Raw genomic sequence first — 22,345 nt, 5'->3', positions numbered from 1 at the left:
CTACATATTTAGGAAATCTGATTTCTACCATACAACTAAATATATAAAGTCTGTTCAATAGAGAAATCTACTTGCTGTCACTTCCTTGACAAATACTAATATGAAATATGATATTCTATATGGCTGGATGTTACCTTGACGTAATCTAATGGAAAAATTGTGTATGCATTATGCCTTCACATATAATACAACAAGAACTATTATTATTATTTATTTTTTAATTTTTGTTATTATTAGTTTTTTCCCTCATATTTTAACCACATAATTCCAAACGAAAATAGAATAGAATAGAGAATATTTTAGATTTTATTTTTATTATAGAATATGCATAAACAGATTAGAGCAATAGATTTCTATTGATTGTGTCTATATTGATGATATGATCAAACTGATTATGTATGGCTTAAAACATGAATTAATAGATTATGTATGAATGAATAGATTATAGTGATATAGATTATGTATGAATGTATCCAATATGATAAAACAACTAGATTGTGTATGAATAAATAGCTTATGATCAAATTAATACATTATGTACACATTAATTGATTGTGATATTGTAGATTATGTATGGATGTAAGAGTATGACAAGATAGATTGTGTATAGATTAATGGATTATGGAATAATAAATTATGTGTTGTATGGCTGTATTTTATGTGTTTCACAGCAGCAGCACTAGGAAGTGAGCAGGTGGCCTCTTGTCATTACAGTTTGAGGAGGGTTTCAAGTTGTGTGTTGATAATATGGACTAAATGCCAGCCCTTCTAACCATTGCTGCTCAACAACAGGTTAAAGGGGGGTTTTCGACTTGACGTTGCTGCAGAGCATCGAATTTACAGCTTCCGGTTTAAGGTCGTTGATACGGACCAATGTTCGGCCTCTCTGAAGTCCCCCTTTCTTGGTCCAACACTGCGTAAATCCGCAGGATTAGCATGTAGCTTCCGCAATGGCGTGTTATTAGGTAATTACATTTATTTAACCATAAAAGTCTCTCTTTGAAAAAAAAAAAAAAAAAAGCACTCTTGAAAACATTGGGGAATGTTTGTGTGTAACAGAGGGTGTTGGTTGTACCGCTTCGTTATCTGTATTTACTGAGGTGAATCAGCATCAGCGAGTTAGCATTCGCCAGCTAATTATTTAATTTCAATCTAATTTCAATTTCAGATTTTTCAAATGTCTTTCTGGGTCTGCTGCAACTCCTGCTTCCTCTGCTCGAGTGCTGAGCGCAAACTGGCCGTCACAACCTGTGGCCATGTCATCTGCAGCATCTGCTACCAGAAAGGTATAAAATACACAGATTATTACTCATATTTAACCCAGTCTGTGACCTCCGGGTGGATTAGAACAAAATTAAATGAGGATTCAGGTGAAATAATAGTCACACAGGGACATCTGGTGGATTTGAAGTGATATTACAAAGCTAATTATTCACTTTATGTGAAGTCACAGTAAAACACCTTCTGTGTCTTTTGCGCCTCACAAAATGTGTTCAAAACAACACATTTTCCACTGTTTCTGCCTTAACAAGCCTTCTAAATACTCTTGTTTCTGTCAAAGATTGATCACCTCTGACTGAGCACATTTTTCTGACTGTATAATAATAGTCACACAGGGACATCTATTGGATTTAGAGTGATTTTACAGTGCTGACTGACTTTTAGACTAGAATTGATAAAAAACAAAACAACAACAAAATCTCATAGTGGTAAAGTCACTGCACAGCATCCTTATCTGCGTTCCACCTGGAAAGAAAATGTGTTTTCAACAATTTAATTAAAAGAATGCAAATATATTTTTGAATTGGTAAATTTGTTGCTGGATTTAAAGTGTTTTTGTTTTTTTTATTTGCTCTGACAGCCACGTGATTAAAATCAGTTCTTATTCAGAAGAAACTTTTGTTTTCTCTATCCATTAATCAGGTTTTTTAAATCCAACACAAAACTAGAAAATTAACATTTTTAATGCTTGGCTTCGTAATTTTGTTGTTTTAACCGCGATCTGTCTCTCAGGTAAACCCGGAAAGTGTTTAATATGCAGCTCCAAATGCCAAGTATCAGCTCTCTCGGAAAAAGTAAGCACACATCTGGTTATTATCCTTTGATTGCTTCAAAGTTTTTCTGCATTTCTGTAAGAAGCTGTCAAACACTTGATCAGAATATAAAATCTTGTTGTTTTCTCAGTCCTGTGTGATGTTTATTTTTCCAGAGCAGTGCTGAAGTGAAGGTCCTGTTTTCTGACATCAATGGTACAGCAACCAAACACTTCACGGAAATCAGCAAGGTAAAGTCGATAAAGCTTTTAAAATATCGTCGACATTAGATAAGCTGAATTTATTTTATTTGATTTTATTTTTTTTTTTAGCATTTGCTCATATGCAACGTAAACTTTACTCAGGTTTTAAAGTTCCAGACGAGACACCAGAAGAGGATCCTGGCTTACTACCAGCAAAAGGTGAGACGCATTTTGTCTTCAGACTTTAAATATTGAGCCATAAATGCAGAGTCACTTTCTTGCCTTGAGATATTTCAATATATTTAAGATACGCACAACAACTGATAATGTAACAATTTCAGCCATTTTAAATGTAATAAAGCCCATAGAATAGTAGCTTGGCAAAGAGAAAGACTCACGTTAAAGCAGAACTGTTTATAATAGTTAAATGGATTTCACTTATACAGTATAGGGCCTTGCAGCTGTGTGAGCAGCCCCAAAGCGCTTTCATAGCTCATCACATTCACCCATTCACACACACATTCAAATCAAATCAAATTAAACTTTATTTATAGAGCACTTTTCATACAAAAGAAATTGCAACACAAATTGCTTCACATAAAATAGGAAAAATAGAATATAATAAAATACCAACACATACATGCCCACACACCCATATACACACACACCTACATACACACACACACACACACACCCACACACCACCAACCCCAACTGCCCGAAACAAAATATAAAAACTAGAATAAAATTCACACATCATTTGCTACAACAGGAGCAGTTTGGGGTTTAGTGTCTTGCCCACTGACACTTTGGCATGTTGACAGGCAGAGATGGGAATTGAACCTGCAACTTTCTGACAGGGAGTCAACTGCTCTACTAACCGAACCATGCTGCCTCTAAGTTATACTGCTTCAAAAAATCAAGCTGCTCAAATGTTGTTCCATGTGTTCTAGCTAGATAGCTAGATAGATAGATAGCTAGATAGCTAGATAGATAGATAGATGGATAGATGGATAGATGGATAGATGGATAGATCAATCCCTAAGAGCTCAATCAACAAAGATAATACAAATCACAATTAAAATCATGACAGCAATACAAAATAAATAAGTCAGTAACATATGAAAGTGAGATATTCAGTCAAATGTTAAATAATTGATTAAAAAATATATAATATTGTAATAACTTATGCCATTTCAACTGTTTGAAAAAGAAACCATAATGGGTTCAAATGTTTGAACCATTGTCCTATTTCTTTCTTTTTAAAAATAATCTATTAGGTTATCACATTAAGGAGTAGCATTTTAAAATTATAGCTTGAAAACTTTATAACTTAAGTCAATAATTCAAGCATCTTTGAGTGTTAAAAGCACTCTATGATTTAGATTTATTATTATGATTCTCATTATTCAATTCAATTCAATTCAATTTTATTTGTAAAGCGCTAAATCACATCAACAAACATCTCAAAGCGCTCTTACAATGATAGAGTACAACAGGACCCAACTAAACCCTTCCAAAGCAAGCAGGTGTAACAAGCAACAGTGGCCAGGAAAAACTCCCTCGCATGGAGAGAAGTTCAAGAAGTCCCTCTTCAGGAAGAAACCGTGGGGCGGACCCTAGACTCTGGAAGGACGGCCATCCGCCTTGACCGGTTGGGGGGAGAAGTACATGGGATAGGACAGGGAGAGAGAGGAAAAGAAGAGGGAGAGAGAGAGTGGCAGACAGGCCAGATAAGTACAAATACTAAGAAAAGTCTATGATGAGCGTTGGTCTGATGATGAGCCAATCTCAGTCTGGAGTTTAAGGGCCGTGCCGTTGCGGTGGGGTCCCGGTGCTGTGGGGGGGGTCGGGTAGTAGGACCGTCGTAACTCCACTCTGTGAGTCTTGGGTCTGATCCCCTGGATCCTGCTCTCCTCCTGTCAGGGATAAAAAAAGACGGCGGCAGTATCTGGTGGCTACAGTAATGTTGTTACACAGAGAGAAAGAAAGAAAGACAAGAAACAGAACCTCCAAATGTAGAGTTCCTCCCTTTAACGGGAGAGAAAAAATCCCCTCAGCAGTCTAGGCCTGGAGCAGCTCAACTTAGTGGTCCTATTTTATTCCTAATAATAAGCTTTATCAAAGAGGAAGGTTTTTAGTCTACTCTTAAATAAACTAATGGTGTCGGCCTTTCGGACCGAGGCTGGTAGTTGATTCCAGAGTAAAGGAGCCATATGGCTGAAACTCCTGCCTCCTGTTTTACTTTTATGGACTTTAGGGATTACCAACAGTCCTGCATCCTCAGAGCGAAGGGCTCGTGGAGGGTGATAAACTTCTAGAAGTTTCTCGATATAGGACGGAGCTTTCTGATGAAGAGTTTTATATGTGATCAGAAGGATCTTGAATTCTATTCTAGATTTAATTGGAAGCCAGTGTAAGGATGCTAAGACTGGGGAGATGTGCTCTCTTCTTCCAGTTCTGGTTAGTAAACGTGCAGCAGCGTTCTGCACTAGCTGTAAGGTCCTAACAGAGGAGTTTGGACATCCTGACATTAGGGAGTTACAATAATCTAATCTTGAAGTCACAAAGGCATGAATAATTTTTTCTGCATCTTTGAAGGACAAGAAGTTTCTAATTTTTGCAATATTCCTTAGATGGAAGAAGGCTGTCCTGGAGACATGTTTAACATGGGAAATAAAGGACAGATCCTGATCAAAAATAACACCCAGGTTCCTAATATCACTGTTAGAGGTTAAGGTAATATTATCTAACCTAATCAGACTGTCTGAAAAGTTATCCCTGAGCTTTTTAGGACCTAGGATTAGAACCTCAGTCTTGGATGTGTTGAGCATTAAGAAGTTGATAGACATCCAGGACTTAACGTCCCTGAGGCAGGACTCTAGTTTAACAAGTTGGTCGGCCTGATTGGCTTTAATTGATAAATATAGCTGAGTATCATCTGCATAACAATGAAAGTTAATGCTGTGTTTCCTAATAATATTTCCGAGTGGTAACATATAGAGATTAAACAATATCGGTCCGAGGACGGAGCCTTGTGGTACTCCACACCGGACCCGTTCATGCATTGAAGATTTGTTATTTACATGAACAAATTGAAAGCGGTCAGATAAATATGATTTAAACCAGTTTAAGGCTAAGTTTTTAATGCCGACGGCATCTTCTAATCTCCTTAAAAGTATATTATGATCGACAGTATCAAATGCGGCACTAAGGTCCAGAAGAACTAAAACAGATAGAAGACCTCTATCTGAGGCCGTTAGAAGGTCATTAGTAACTTTTAGCAGTGCAGTCTCTGTACTGTGGTTCATTCTGAAGCCGGACTGAAGGTCCTCTAACAGATTATTCTCCTGCAGATAATCCTGGAGTTGTTTAGCCACTACTTTCTCCAGAACCTTTGACAGGAAAGGAAGGTTGGAGATGGGCCTGTAGTTTGAGAGAAGGCTTGTGTCTAAGTTTGGCTTCTTAATGAGAGGTTTAATAACTGCTAGTTTAAAGGATTGGGGCACATAGCCTATTGATAGAGACTGGTTAATAATTGCGAGTATAGAATTATTAATTAGTGGCAGTGCCTCTTTCAGAATTCTAGTAGGAATTGGGTCCAACAGGCTAGTAGTTGGTTTAGCAGAAGAAATAAGGGAATTTAGTTCGACTAGTTGTATTTGCTGAAAGCATTCCAGATGACTGTTAGGTTTAACCAGTTCCTCTGTTATGGGGCTAACGGACGGTAGGGTTTGATGGATGTTATCCCTAAGCGTTGTAATTTTATTTTGAAAGAACTTCATGAAGTCCTCACTACATATATTGTTAGGAATGGTGGGCTCAACGCTATTTTGGTTCTTGGTCAGTTTGGCTACAGTACTGAAAAGAAACCGAGGGTTGTTTTTGTTTTCCTCTATTAAGGATGAGTAGTAATTAGTTCTACTTCTACTCAGAGCTTTCTTATAAGTTTTGAAGCTATCCTTCCAGGCTATATAATCTAGGTCTGTTTTTGTTGAACGCCAAGTTCTTTCTAATCTACGGGAGCGTTGTTTAAGCTCGCGGGTTGATGAGTTAAACCATGGGGAGGACTTTTCCTGTTTTTTCATTTTCATTTTTTGAGGAGCTATGTCGTCTAGCGTTGTTTTTAGCATATCTGTCAGACTGTTTGTTAGGTATTCAATGTCTGAGCTAGCAACAGTATACGGGTCAGGAAGATTCACTACTGATTCTATAGCAGAGGGAATTCTTTCCTTGAATTTAGTTACTATGTTATGAGAGAGAGACCTGGTTAACACGGCTTTAGCCGGAGGTTTATAACTATTTAGAACAAAGTCAAAGGTTATTAAGAAGTGATCTGACAGGAAATCATTGTGAGGAGAGATGGTCAGATGCTCTATATTCAAACCATAAGTTAGAATAAGGTCTAAGGTGTGTAGATGTTTATGGGTAGGCCCGTCTACTACCTGAGAGAAACCTAGAGAGTCAAGTGTAGATTTAAAGCTGGCACTGAAACTATCATTTTCTACGTCAACATGAACATTGAAGTCTCCTACCATGATAACCTTATCTTTAGTCAGGGCTAGATCTGACAAAAATTCAGAGAATTCAGTTAGAAAAGTTGAATAAGGTCCAGGAGGACGATAAATGATTACAAATTCTACAGAATTTACTATTTTATTTGACGGGTGTCGCATGGTCATGCTCAGACTCTCAAAAGAACTAAAGTTGGGTTTTGGGTTCATGTTAATTAGTAACTGAGAGTTATAGATGGCTGCCACGCCCCCTCCTCGACCACTTTCACGAGCTATTTGAGTGTTAATATGACTTGGAGGGGAGGCTTCATTTAGACTAACATACTCATCTTTACGTAGCCAGGTTTCTGTTAATCCAAAGAGATCAATGTTGTGTTTGGTTATCAGATCATTGACTAGAAGAGCTTTGGATGATAAAGATCTAATGTTTAGGAAACCACATTTAATTTTTTTGTCTTGATTTTGTCTAGTTTCACACTTGATACGGATGAAGTTTTTGTAGTCATTAGAAGTTATTTTCCTAGGTTTAGATAGTTTTATACTTGTGGTGGTCCGAGGGATAGACACAGTCTCTATGGGATGTTTAACTAAGTTAGCTATGGTTGGTGACTGCCCAGAGGGAAACTCAGAGAGGCGTGTAGGACTGCGACTCTGTTGCCTGGTCCCCACTCTGGTGCGTCAGGATGGAGGAGCTAAGCTTTTAGCTATGTTTCTAGATAAGAGGTACGCTCCATCCAACGTGGGATGGATGCCGTCCCTCCTGATGAGACCAGGCTTGCCCCAGAAGGACTTCCAATTATTAATGAAGCCTACCGAGTTACTGGGACACCACCCTGACAGCCAGCGGTTAAAAGATGACGTGCGGCTAAACATCTCGTCACTGATTCTCATTCTTCTTCTTCTTCTTCTTCTTCTTCTTCTTCTTCGTCTTATTATTATTATTATTATTATTATTATTATTATTATTATTATATTGTAATAATAGTTAAATCCGAGTGAATTTCTTTGGAAAAATGCTTTTTTTTTGCAGGTATTTTGCTGTTTAAGTCTAGATTTAGTTGATGGGATAGTTGTCATATTCATTAATTGAGGATACTTATGATGCTCTTAATTATGGTTGTAGAAACATTTGACTATTTTTATTGCATTTATTGGCTTTATTACTTTCACAATGGCCAAAACTATTAATTTATTTCTGTTATTATGTCACATTATTGGTCATGATCACATTATTGGTTGCTGCAATAGGCCTTTTTATTAATTGTTAATAATTAATTAACCTGAACACCGTCGCTCCGTGTCAGCTTCAAACTGAAACAGATCTGAATGTATCTGATCATCACTGGTGTACTTACCTCGACAGAGCAAGAAGCTGGAAGATGTATTAGTCAAGATGAGGCAAGAAATGCAGCAGATGACAAAGTAAGTTTTTCAAAATAATAAATCAAAGTTTCTGCCATGTTGGGTTCAGAGTGTCCTAACGTTGTGTTTTTCCCCCTGAAAGGAAGCTGAATGAACAAAGCACCTACATTGTGAAACTGGAAAACTCACTTCAACAGCAGAGGTATGACACGGGTTTATGAAAATGAAAGGCTGCGCTCAACTTTTCCTACAATTATCCTTTCAGTCGCCTTTTTCTATTTTAAATCTCTTCCCATTATGTGCAGGAATATGTTGTGCTCTCCAAACGTTTCTCTAATTTGTTTTGAGTTTGTGATTCTGCAGATATTGTTTGGAGCATCCTCCAACTTATGACTAAAAAGTTAGAAAATCAGAACTTTTTTTTGCCAGTTTGTGCAAACAGGAGTTCAACTATAAACTATATAGTAAAACAAAGGTAGAATGAGCTAAATAGTTGAATTATTCTTTAACTAATGCAAAATAGACATTCAGGTGTAAATATTCAGCATATATGGGAGATAAATGCTCAAAATAACTTAAACGGTCTCTGTGAAATGAACAAAAAAAAAAAAAAAAGTCCAACAATAGGAACATTTTTAAACTTTTTTTTTTTTTTTTTTAAATGATTATATAAGTAGCCTTCGGCTAGCTCAGCTGGTAGAGCATGAGACTCTCAATCTCAAGGTAGAGGGTTCATGTCCCACGCCGGGCACCACCTTCCTGTGGGCTCACCACCTGCAGGAATGGTTCTTAATTGGTGCAATGTGATCTGGGTGACGGGGTGACAGAGCTCAGACTGCCACCCCTGCCCCCCGGAAAAGGATAAGTGGAAGAAGATGGATGGATTGTATAAGTAAGAGGTTGTGCAGGGTAATAAAGATCAGTAGGAAAATTGTAAAATCAACCAAAACAATGTATATATTTCAAAATTTATAGGAACAACATCTGACAGATTTTTTTAAATATATATTAAGATATGTTGTTGGAATTTCATACACCAATACAACTGTCCTATAATGTAATATCTTTTTTTATCAAACTCTGCTAAACAGGATCCAGATGTATCTGCTGTTGCATGTTTTATGGCCCCTATGAGTAAATATTGAGTCACAATTTATCAGATTTGAAAAGAAAATGCATAAATTAGAGAATTTCATGTACTGATTGTGAGCATGGCATGGGGAAACACTTTGAGTGATTTATACTAGTTATATTCTTTCTAAAAAATCAAACACAAGCAGCACTTATGTGTTTCATGTGAGGAAAGATACACTAAATCCACTTTAAATGTTGAATTTCTGGCACGTTTGCTCTTGTTTTGGAAGTTTCTGGCAGCAGTTGAAATACATTTCCAATCAGCGAGCTGTGATTCTGTGCCACTCCTCCAATCACTAGGTGTCAGACATGGCACGTGAAAATAGAGCCTGTTAGTTTGAAAGAAAAATGACCCCACAACTGCTTCTGAAGCAGAGTCACTCTATAAAATAAGTGCAACTGTAAGCTTATATGCTCGGGAAATCAAAGCATATTTTCTTCAGGGGGAAACAACAGCCTTGATGGACTTTATTTATTGCTCTGCTCACTCAGGGTGAAGCAGGCTTCATCTGTGCCCCAGATGAGCCACATCTCCCAAACTCCACACGGACATAAAGCGGGTAAACAATTGAACAACACACGCGCACACGCGCACACACACACACACACACACACACACACACACACACACACACACACACACACACACACACACACACACACACACACACACACACACACACACACACACACACACACACACACACACACACACACGACTGAACAGTGTGATGCCTCAGAGAATAATTTAGACTTATATCTAGTTCCACTTACTTCCACATCTATTTCTTGACTCATCCCAGGCAGAAATATTTAGGAAAACTGGTTTCATTGACACTTCAACAACACTTATTTAAATTCTGATTGTTTTGAACCAGAAAGATGTTTTTTCACCCACTTTCTTTTTGATTGTTCCTCCAAGTCACCAAACTCACTATTTCAAAAAGTGACAACGGATCCATCAACCGCACTCCCACAAAAAAACCCCCAAAAAACCAGCATCTGGTAGATTTTAATGTGTTTCCCTTCAGTTCGACAGATGCCGTACGATTCCCTCTCAAGACACTCTTCAGTTTACAACGTGTGAGTTTTACTCAGAAATATGCACATTCACTTTATTTATGAAGTTAAAAGGTACGACTTGTTTTTATGGGGATGTTTTGATGGGAATCTTTGACATATACACAAAATGAGGCCGTGAAGCTGCATGAACTGTGTCTCACTGTGCGGCAGAACTGAAAACATGGAGGTGGATGACGGGAGTCTGTTCAGGAAGGTGAGTCCCGTCAGTCCCGCCACAGTCGGTCTTCTTCATGAAGCCATTGACATTCTCTGCTTGTCTTGCAGCCCGTCCCTGCCACCAGGCTGTCCTTCATCACTTCTCCTCAGGATGGAAGATTGGGTTTGTTTTCTGCTTCACATCGATCTATTCAGATGTGAAACAACGACGCCTCTTATGACATTTGGGTGATTCTGCTTTTAAAGCTGTTGAATTGTTAAAGAAGTCATATTAAACAGCTTTTCAACACTTTCACATGGTCTTGTTGGTCCAAAAACACTGTATGTAAAGTTTAAGGAAAATCCAGCTTTCCCTTGATTTTCCTCCATTTGAATATTGGATCATATGAGCTACATTCAGAATCTGCTGTGTCTGTGGGAGCTGGACTGGCCCTGCCCACACATGCCCATCTTAGGAAGATGAGGAAGTATTTTGTCTCATGGTGCCATATACCAGAGCAGAGCTGTCTAATTGTGGGAGGGTCAAAGGGAGGGCCTACCTTGATTGGGATTGGCTAAACCCCCAATGACATTATATAGGGTTTGATTTCTGATTGGCTGGTTGGAGCTACACACTTTTTAAAAACTGAAACAAGCCAAGGAGAGAGAGGACAGACTTTCTTCACTTCTGGGGCGTCATTCCAGCTATGGGGACGATTATTACTGTTAAGAACAAGGGTCTCAAACTCAGAAACTCCTCAAGGGCTGCAGCCCTGCATGTTTTCCATGTCTCCCTGCTTCAACACGGCTGATTGCAATGAGTGGCTCGTTATCTGGCTTTGTGCTGAATGTGGTGATGAACTATCAGGACATTCAGGTGTGTTAAAGAAGGGAAACATGGAAGACATGCAGGGCTGTGGCCCTCCAGGATCTGAGTTTGAGACCTCTGGTTTAGAAAGGGAATTTTGCATAATAAAGAATCTACAATTTTCAGTTTGGCGTCATGATACAGGTCGAGAGCGGGATACACCCTGGGCAGGTCGCGAGTCCAAACCACTAGACAGGCAACCACACACACTCACATTCATGCCTAATGGCAATTTTCATGTAACTGCATAGTTTTTGTCCGATCATCCTTTCGGCGAGGTGTTTTAGGAGCCTGAAAACGGTTCCAGAGTGGAGAAATTGTAAAATGTAATTGGTTTTGACATTCAATTCAATTCAATTCAATTCAATTTTATTTGTAAAGCGCTAAATCACATCAACAAACATCTCAAAGCGCTCTTACAATGATAGAGTACAACAGAACCCAACTAAACCCTTCCAAAGCAAACAGATGAAACAAGCAACAGTGGCCAGGAAAAACTCCCTCGCATGGAGAGAAGTTCATAAGAACTCCCTCTTCAGGAAGAAACCGTGGGGCGGACCCTAGACTCTGGAAGGGCGGCCATCCGCCTTGACCGGTTGGGGGGAGAAGTGCATGGGATAGGACAGGGAGAGAGAGGAATAGAAGAGGGAGAGAGAGAGTGGCAGACAGGCCAGATAAGTACAAATACTAAGAAAAGTCTATGATGAGCGTTGGTCTGATGATGACCCAATCTCAGTCTGGAGTTTAAGGGCCGTGCCGTTGTGGTGGGGTCCCGGTGCTGTGGTGGGGTCGGGTAGTAGGACCGTGGTAACTCCACTCTGTGAGTCGTGGGTCTGATCCCCTGGATCCTGCTCCCCTCCTGTCAGGGAGAAAGAAAGACGGCTGCAGTATCTGGTGGCTACAGTAATGTTGTTACACAGAGAGAAAGAAAGAAAGACAAGAAACAGAACCTCCAAATGTAGAGTTCCTCCCTTTAACGGGAGAGAAAAAATCCCCTCAGCAGTCTAGGCCTGGAGCAGCTCAACTTAGTGGTCCTATTTTATTCCTAATGATAAGCTTTATCAAAGAGGAAGGTTTTTAGTCTACTCTTAAATAAACTAATGGCGTCGGCCCTTCGGACCGAGGCTGGTAGTTGATTTCAGAGTAAAGAAGCCATATGGCTGAAACTCCTGCCTCCTGTTTTACTTTTATGGACTTTAGGGAATACCAACAGTCCTGCATCCTCAGAGCGAAGGGCTCGTGGAGGGTGATAAACTTCTAGAAGTTTCTCGATATAGGACGGAGCCTGGTGATGAAGAGTTTTATATGTGATCAGAAGGATCTTGAATTCTATTCTAGATTTAATTGGAAGCCAGTGTAAGGATGCTAAGACTGGGGAGATGTGCTCTCTTCTTCCAGTTCTGGTTAGTAAACGTGCAGCAGCGTTCTGCACTAGCTGTAAGATCCGTAAGAGGAGTTTGGACATCCTGACATTAGGGAGTTACAATAATCTAATAATAATAATAATAATCTAATCTTGAAGTCACAAAGGCATGAATAATTTTTTCTGCATCTTTGAAGGACAAGAAGTTTCTAATTTTTGCAATATTCCTTAGATGGAAGAAGGCTGTCCTGGAGACATGTTTAACATGGGAAATAAAGGACAGATCCTGATCAAAAATAACACCCAGGTTCCTAATATCACTATTAGAGGTTAAGGTAATATTATCTACGGTAATCAGACTATCTGAAAAATTATCCCTGAGCTTTTTAGGACCTACGATTATAACCTCAGTCTTGGATGTGTTGAGCATTAAGAAGTTGATAGACATCCAGGACTTAACGTCCCTGAGGCAGGATTCTAGTTTAACAAGTTGGTCAGCCAGATTGGCTTTAATTGATAAATATAGCTGAGTATCATCTGCATACAATGAAAGTTAATGTTGTGTTTCCTAATAATATTTCCGAGTGGTAACATATAGAGATTAAACAATATCGGTCCGAGGACGGAGCCTTGTGGTACTCCACACAGGACTCGTTCATGCATTGAAGAGTTATTTACATGAACAAATTGAAACCGGTCAGATAAATATGATTTAAACCAGTTTAAGGCTAAGTTTTTAATGCCGACGGCATCTTCTAATCTCCTTAAAAGTATATTATGATCGACAGTATCAAATGCGGTACTAAGGTCCAGAAGAACTAAAACAGGTAGAAGACCTCTATCTGAGGCCGTTAGAAGGTCATTAGTAACTTTTAGCAGTGCAGTCTCTGTACTGTGGTTCATTCTGAAGCCGGACTGAAGGTCCTCTAACAGATTATTCTCGTGCAGGTAATCATTGAGTTGTTTAGCGACTACTTTCTCCAGAACCTTTGACAGGAAAGGAAGGTTGGAGATCGGCCTGTAGTTTGAGAGAAGGCTTGTGTCTAAGTTTGGCTTCTTAATGAAAGGTTTAATAACTGCTAGTTTAAAGGATTGTGGCACATAGCCTATTGTTAGAGACTGGTTAATAATTGCGAGTATAGAATTATTGATTAGTGGCAGTGCCTCTTTCAGAATTCTAGTAGGAATTGGGTCCAACAGGCTAGTAGTTGGTTTAGCAGAAGAAATAAGGGAATTTAGTTCAGCTAGTTGTATTTGCTGAAAGCATTCCAGATGACTGTTAGGTTTAACCAGTTCCTCTGTTATGGGGCTAACAGACGGTAAGGTTTGATGGATGTTATCCCTAAGCGTTGTAATTTTATTTTGAAAGAACTTCATGAAGTCCTCACTACATATATTGATAGGAATGGTGGGCTCGAGGCTATTTTGGTTCTTGGTCAGTTTGGCTACAGTACTGAAAAGAAACCGAGGGTTGTTTTTGTTTTCCTCTATTAAGGATGAGTAGTAATCAGTTCTACTTCTACTCAGAGCTTTCTTATAAGTTTTGAAGCTATCCTTCCAGGCTATATAATCTATGTCTGTTTTTGTTGAACGCCAAGTTCTTTCTAATCTACGGGAGCGTTGTTTAAGCTCACGGGTTGATGAGTTAAACCATGGGGATGACTTTTCCTGTTTTTTCATTTTCATTTTTTGAGGAGCTATGTCGTCTAGCGTTGTTTTTAGCATATCTGTCAGACTGTTTGTTAGGTATTCAATATCTGAGCTAGCAACAGTATACGGGTCAGGAAGATTCACTACTGATTCTATAGCAGAGGGAATTCTTTCCTTGAATTTTGTTACTGTTATCAGAGAGAGACCTGGTTAACACGGCTTTAGCCGGAGGTTTATAACTATTTAGAACAAAGTCAAAGGTTATTAAGAAGTGATCTGACAGGAAATCATTGTGAGGAGAGATGGTCAGATGCTCTATATTTAAACCATAAGTTAGAATAAGGTCTAGGGTGTGTAGATGTTTATGGGTAGGCCCGTCTACTACCTGAGAGAAACCTAGAGAGTCAAGTGTAGATCTAAAGCTGGCACTGAAACTATCAATTTCTACGTCAACATGAACATTGAAGTCTCCTACCATGATAACCTTATCTTTAGTCAGGGCTAGATCTGACAACAATTCAGAGAATTCAGTTAAAAAAGTTGAATAAGGTCCAGGAGGATGATAAATGATTACAAATTCTACAGAATTTACTATTTTATTTGACGGGTGTCGCATGGTCATGCTCAGACTCTCAAAAGAACTAAAGTTGGATTTTGGGTTAATGTTAATTAGTAACTGAGAGCTATAGATGGCTGCCACGCCCCCTCCTCGACCACTTTCACGAGCTATTTGAGTGTTAATATGACTTGGAGGGGAGGCTTCATTTAGACTAACATACTCATCTTTTCGTAGCCAGGTTTCTGTTAATCCAAAGAGATCAATGTTGTGTTTGGTTATCAGATCATTGACTAGAAGAGCTTTGGATGATAAAGATCTAATGTTTAGGAAACCACATTTAATTTTTTTGTCTTGATTTTGTCTAGTTTCACACTTGATACGGATTAAGTTTTTGTAGTCATTAGAAGTTGTTTTCCTAGGTTTAGATAGTTTTATACTTGTGGTGGTCCGAGGGATAGACACAGTCTCTATGGGATGTTTGACTAAGTTAGCTATGGTTGGTGACTGCCGAGAGGGAAACTCAGAGAGGCGTGTAGGACTGCGACTCTGTTGCCTGGTCCCCACTCTGGTGCGTCAGGATGGAGGAGCTAAGCTTTTAACTATGTTTCTAGATAAGAGGTACGCTCCATCCAACGTGGGATGGATGCCGTCCCTCCTGATGAGACCAGGCTTGCCCCAGAAGGACTTCCAATTATTAATGAAGCCTACCGAGTTACTGGGACACCACCCTGACAGCCAGCGGTTAAAAGATGACGTGCGGCTAAATATCTCGTCACTGATGAGGTTTGGGAGGGGGCCAGAGAAAACTACTTCGTCTGAAATGGTCCACGCGTATGTGCACACTGACTCTACGTTAGCTTTGAGGACCTCAGACTTCTTCAGGGGAACGTCGTTTCCACCGCAGTGGATTACAATCCGTTTAAATCTCCGTTTACTCTTGGTCATTAGCTTTAGCTGGGACTCAATGTCGCCTGCTCTGGCCCCAGGCAGGCAGCTAACTGTGGCCGCTGGTTGTCCTAGGTTAACGTGTCTCACTATTGAGGAGCCAATAACCAGCGTGTCCTTCTCAACCAGCGTGCTGCTGAGTGGGGCAAACATATTGGAGACACTGACGGAGGCCTGCGGGGTGTAGCGGGGGTGTCCGGTAGACTTCTTGCTGCTACGTTTACCCCTGGCAGTCACCCAACCGCCCTGTTCCCCCGGCTGCTCGGGGGCCACTGAGGGGGGGCTAGAGTTAGCAGCTACCTGCGCTGCTAAGCTAGAACGCTCCGCTCCAGCTAAACCTGGCGGCTGCCTACTAGCTACAGGGCTAGCCCTAAGCTCGACAGAGAGGAGACGTTCCTCAAGCTGACTCAGCCTTGCCTCAAGTGCTACAATAAAGCTACACTTTTCACAGGTCCCTGAGTCAGTCACTGAGGTCGAGGTGTAGCTAAACATCTGACATTTGGAGCAGGAAAAAATAGGAGGAGAGGAGGGGGAAGCCATGATGAGACAGGTGCTAATAGGAGCTAAAACAGAGCATAAACAGAGAGAAACTGGAAGGCAATCACCTTTTCGGTTTAGGAATCCGGTTCTTTTCGTCCATTAGTTGGGTTTAGCCGCTCACCTCATGTTCCCACATGTGGACATATAAGACGCACATTAGCTGAAAATGATGATGTCATGGCCCCGCCTCTCGACCTATAACCCCGTGACCCTCTCCGTGACATCAGTTAACAACAACGACATGGCAGGCTACCTGCTCCAGGTGGAGCTGCAGAAGCTGCTGATGCTCGTCACTTTATTGTTTGATTTGTTGAATACGAGGATTTTGTCATGCTCAGTGTCTTGTTGGTGTATTTCTGTGGGAGAGTTACGGCGCCACCCAAAGGCCTGGCATCGTGTACTACGTCACTTTGAGTAGTTTTAATGGAGTCACATGGACCCAGATGTTTCCCATGTGGACGGGAAACTTTTGAAGAACGACGGAGAGAAAACAGATGGTTTTGGCTCGTGTGGATGAGGTCTTAGTGTCACCAATGTGTGTGAGATTCTCACATGCATGTTTTTGGTCTGTGGGAAGAAACATACACACCACACACATACACACACACATTTAATAATTTTTTTAAATTACAACCTTCCTTCTCACTGAGGTGAGAGTGCTAACCACTCTGCCAAGTGGCCATATTATTATATAGTATCTGAAATAAGTATAAACGCATTTTCAGAACTACTATTATAGCTTAATTGATTTTTTTTTAATGTATCAATTTTTTTTTATTGATAGTTATTTTTTAACTGCTGTATTTTCTGGACTATAAGTCACATCTTTTAAAAAAAATGTGTCATGAAGAGAAAAACTAATGTATAAGACTCAATTATTTCTCCATGTCCAGATGTAACTGTACCAATGATAATCCTTGTTCTGTCAAATACAATAGTAAGAGGTTTTTCTGTGGCACTATACCGGCATTCTGCTCTGTTACGCTGACATCTAGTGGTCCCAGAAGGTATGTACCACTATATTTAGAGCTACTGCTTGCTTAAGTAAAGAGTGAGAGTGTGTGTGTGTGTGTGTGTGTGTGTGTGTGTGTGTGTGTGTGTGTGTGTGTGTGTGTGTGTGTGTGTGTGTGTGTGTGTGTGTGTGTGTGTGTGTGTGTGTGTGTGTGTGTGTGTGTGTGTGTGTGTGTGTGTAAAGAATGAAGAACCATGAACCAGCAGCAGACTGACTGAAGCTCCAGAAGATAACGTTGACGTGTGTGTGACTCACGCCAGCAGGACTTGTCGGTGTTTTACCCTGTTTGTTAGCAACCGCTGGAGTACGCCAGCGTTTATCTCGTCTTCCTGCAGGGTTTTTCTAAATAACACTTGTGGTGTAAAACAACACTCCTAGGCTCATGATGACCTGAAAAGAAAACAAATGTGTGTTAACCATTAACATGTGTGTATTTTGTGTTGTTTAGGCCCCAACAGGTCACCTCTCCAGAACAGCCTGTCATCCAAACACTCCACGAGCTCGGCCACAGTCAGGTGACGGATTACATTCTAATTCCTCTTTAAATGGAGAATTGACCATAGACAGACTCTGATCATGCATTTCTGTGTTTTGTTCTTGTCATATACAAGAACATTTGGAGCCAACTTTTGATTTATTAGTTGTCATATTTAGCATGTTATGGTAGAAGGTCTGGTTTTATTCCCTGTAGAATCACTTTGTTGACAGAGTGAAGGAAACATCCAGAATCCAGAGGTGGAACGAGGAGAAACACTAATTCTCTCTTACTCTTACTTCCTCATGTGGTTTCCAACCTTTTTCCCCCTTGGAGACTCACATATTTACCTTCTTTAACGTCACAGAGAAACAATGGTGGACATAGACTCACAATAAAAACTAGCAGCAGTTTCTGCTCTAGGTTTTCAAAACAGTTAGTTAGTTAGTTAGTTAGTTAGTTAGTTAGTTAGTTAGTTAGTTAGTTAGTTAGTTAGTTTCTTCGTTCCTTTGTCCATTGTCCATTGTCCATTGTAAATAAATAACTTAAAATGCATAAGTGACCACAAAAGGGTCCTTTCAAAAGGTTAAAAACTGGTTGGTGTGTTATTTATTTAGTCAGTCAGCTACATAAATACTTACTTACTCACTTACTTACTTACTTACTTACTTACTTACTTAGTCATTCTATTAATGATTGACTTCATAAATTTATTTTTTTAATTAGTAAGTCAGTCAAATAGTAACTTAGCTACATATTTGGGTAGTCATTCAAATAGTCAATTAGTTAGTTAGTCAGTCTGTTAGTCAGTCAGTTATTTAGTTAATCATTCACCAGTCAGTAAATTCATAGGTTAGTTAGTCAGTTCAATAGTTATTTAGTCAGTCATGTAGTTAGTTTGTCAGTTATTTATTGACAAGATAAATAACAGACTTTTTGAAATTCAGACCTGCTACTTTTTGTTTATACTTGAAATCAGAAATGAAACTCACTTTTACAAAGTAGAGACTTTTCTGCCACACATTAAGGACTGAGACACATTTTATTTGTCCACTCTGTGAAAAATTCACTGCATAAAATATTCATCAAGATAAATATTCACTGGAAGATGTTTGTGTGTTTCTGGGTATTTTCACAAAAATGTTAACTTTATTTAGAAAAAAACAAAACACCAGAACTTAGACAAATGTGTGGAGATGCTGCGAGGCAGGCATGGATCATGATGGTTGTTTTCATTAGTTTCATCACTGAACTAAAATCGTTTGTCTCTGTCCTCCTGCAGTCGATTCCAAGGAGCTTCTCTGACCCCAAACATCTCCTACAGCCAAACCCTGGCTTGGAAATCTCCCATTTTCAAACCGTTATCCTCCTTCAGACACTCCATGTCCTCCCCGGGCTGTCCGCCTTTGTAACACACACACACACACACACACACACACACACACACACACACACACACACACACACACACACACACACACACACACACACACACACACACACACACACACACACACACACACACACACACACACACACACACACGAAAGTTTCCAGAAGAAAAGCACCTGGCCGCTGACATTTACAGAGACCTATTTCTGCTTCTCAATACATAACATTAGGCTGTTCATCTGTTTATTTTGGCCCCGGATTAACAGGAACAACTGAATGTGTTCAACTCGGACAATTTATTGCCCCCGACGTCTAAACCCAAAGAAAGAGTTGTTAAATGGTTAAATAAAGTGCTTCAAGAATCTCAGAGGCTTTCAGTTGTTTTTAATAAAACCACTTTTGAACTGTTTCAATTTGCATTGAGTTTCTTCTCCAACGCTGACATCCTCATAATGGCACTGAGCTCTTTTCCATTGCAGTGGCTGGTATGCAGTCAAAGGTCAGACTATTCATGAGAATCACTTTGAAACGAGGAAATCTGCAGGCCTCAACCTGGCCTCGCCAGCTCGTAGCCACGGGCGCGCTGAAGCCTCGCCCACTGCTACACAGCACCTGTTCAATCTACCAGGAGGAGCTGGAACTGATGAACTACACACATTTATATCTGGTAGATTAATTATCTGCTGTGTGTACGTAATGTACATTCTGCTCACACTCGTCTCTTGATATGCTATCAGCAGAAGGTCAAAGGTCATGAGGCTGATCCACAAGCAGTGATGCCAGTAACGCGCTTCTTAGTAATCTAACGCGTTACTATTTCCAAACCAGTAATCAGATTAAAGTTACTTCTCTAAGTCACTGTGCGTTACTGTTGTAGCATCCCGCAGGACAGTGGAAAGGAAGACGAGTTTCTTGTCTGTAAAGCCGCTTTATTACTGAACAGAACCGGCCGCTCCCTCGTTCTCCAAAAGGACACACACGCGCGCACGCACGCACGCACGCACGCACGCACCCACCCACCCACACACACACACACACAAGCACACACACTCACTCACACACACACACACACACACACACACACACACACACACACACACACACACACACACACACACACACACACACACACACACACACACACACACACACACACACACACACACACACTCCCAACTCTGTGGGAATCCCATCCTGGTCCTGTTCCTGGGGGGTATTCCAGAAAGTGGGTTTTGTGAAAATTCAGATTATGTTAACCCTGAATAGAGGGAAACTCTGAGTTTATAACAACAATTTAAATACTAAAATTAAAATCAAAGTGAGGTGCAATCATAGCATATATGCATTTTCATTCTGAATTATGGTTTAATATTTTTTTTTTCGCTTCTTCTAAATTACTATTGCAACAACACATCATCAGTAGGATAAAACTGACTTATCTCACGACGGTCTAATTCCAGCTCACGTTCCCTATTAGTGGGTGAACAATCCAACGCTTGCTGAATTCTGCTTCAGAATGAGAGGAAGAGCCGACATCGAAGGATCAAAAACGTGGCTATGAACGCGTGGATTGCACCTAAATGAATTCTGATTTTATACCGAGTTAGTATTTCTACCTGTATGCTGCGATCTTAAGTTAGATTTTAAGTCAATGGAGTAATGCGTTCAAACTTATGCGTTGACTCATGCAGCAGTTTTCTCCCTATCGTCTCTCTCCTCTGTGCAGCGCTGGGACTTTTACGGCAAAATAACTTGGTTCTCGGTCTGTTGCCATAGTGACTCGGTGGTATCGGGGCTCCATTGATGATGTCTTTTTATTGTGGTTGTGCATGCGCTTAACTCATGGTTCACATACTGAAAGTTGACTGAACTAATTCAGATCAGCCGTTCGGGACGTTCCAATCTCAGCGTCAGTCGACTCAGAGTTCAGGGAAACACTCACAGTTTGTTGAACCTCCTTTCTGGAATACCCCCCAGGTCCTGGTCCTGTTATTTGTCTCTCGGTGTTGACACACCTGATTACAGTTAGCGGCTCGTTATTGGGCTTTTTCACAAGCTTGATGATGACATCATCATCATGAGACTGAGGCTGAAGCCAGGAGGCGTCTAGAACAAGCAGGATGGAGACCATCATGGTTCGGGTTCAGATCCCCACCGTAGAGGATCCAGTTTGGTCTCAGGCTGTGTTAAAATAATCTCATCACTGGTGGTAATATGATGGTTTCATATTGATATTTCTCTGAATTTAAATAGTTAAACATGATTATTTTGAGTATTATGATCAAAATATCACTTGGAATAAATTAAATAACTCCGAAGTCAATGATGTTGTCTTTATGCTTTTGCTATTTACTTCCAAACAGTGCTTTTTCTCTTTATGGATCAGTTCTAACCAGCTCCTTGTATTTTTTATTTCTTCTTCGATCACCAGTTCATCTGCAGTTCCTACAAGCAGCATTTCCAACAGGGAAGTTGTTGACTTTGTTTATTTAGGGCATTTGTTTGTAGATTTTTGGACCAAAGAGCAACCTGCGGCTCCGGAGCCGCAGGTTGCCGACCCCTGATCAAGACATGCTGAGGGTCTCAACTGCTTTCTCTCTCAAGCGGTTGTGACTTTGGTAACAGGACTCATAACTTCACCCTGAAATCTGTTACAAAACATGTGCAGGTGAAGGCGGAGGAAAGTGTTTCCACACAGAAACAGGATCTGACCTGGAGTCACAGCTGAGGAGGTGCAGCGGCAGCAGATCTGTTCAGACCTGCTGTCTTCCTCCCATTGTCCCCGCCTGTCAAGGTGCTGTGAATGCCGCCTATTCAAGTTAGCTCAGGTGTGACTGCACGTGCACGGCAGGGTTGCACGCCATCTGCAGGCGTTTGGACAGACTTGCTCGGCCTCATCCTCCTCCAAGCTCGTTTCCTGTTTTTTAAGGTCCACTTAGAGAGAAAACACACACACACACACACACACACACACACACACACACACACACACACACACACACACACACACACACACACACACACGCAATCTTACACTTACACACAGACTTAAAAATATACAGACACACACTCATATA

At 40.3% G+C, this 22,345-nt stretch overlaps 1 protein-coding gene across 1 annotated transcript; it reads left to right on the top strand.

Moving 5' to 3' along the window:
- Positions 1 to 1,177: 1,177 nt before the first annotated feature.
- On the top strand, positions 1,178 to 19,288 carry rnf212 (ring finger protein 212; the record flags this gene model as incomplete). The annotated part of the gene is made up of 10 exons (XM_080465539.1): positions 1,178 to 1,286; positions 2,014 to 2,075; positions 2,210 to 2,284; positions 2,399 to 2,455; positions 8,114 to 8,172; positions 8,255 to 8,314; positions 10,480 to 10,522; positions 10,594 to 10,648; positions 17,850 to 17,916; positions 19,159 to 19,288. 10 exons carry the CDS (start codon positions 1,178 to 1,180, stop codon positions 19,286 to 19,288), a joined length of 717 nt encoding a protein of 238 aa, XP_080321665.1.
- Positions 19,289 to 22,345: the final 3,057 nt, after the last annotated feature.

The sequence above is a fragment of the Lipophrys pholis genome (assembly GCF_963383615.2).
Source record: "Lipophrys pholis genome assembly, chromosome: 6".
NCBI classification, from domain to species: Eukaryota; Metazoa; Chordata; class Actinopteri; order Blenniiformes; family Blenniidae; genus Lipophrys; species Lipophrys pholis.
This window is presented reverse-complemented; position numbering and strand designations above follow the sequence as displayed.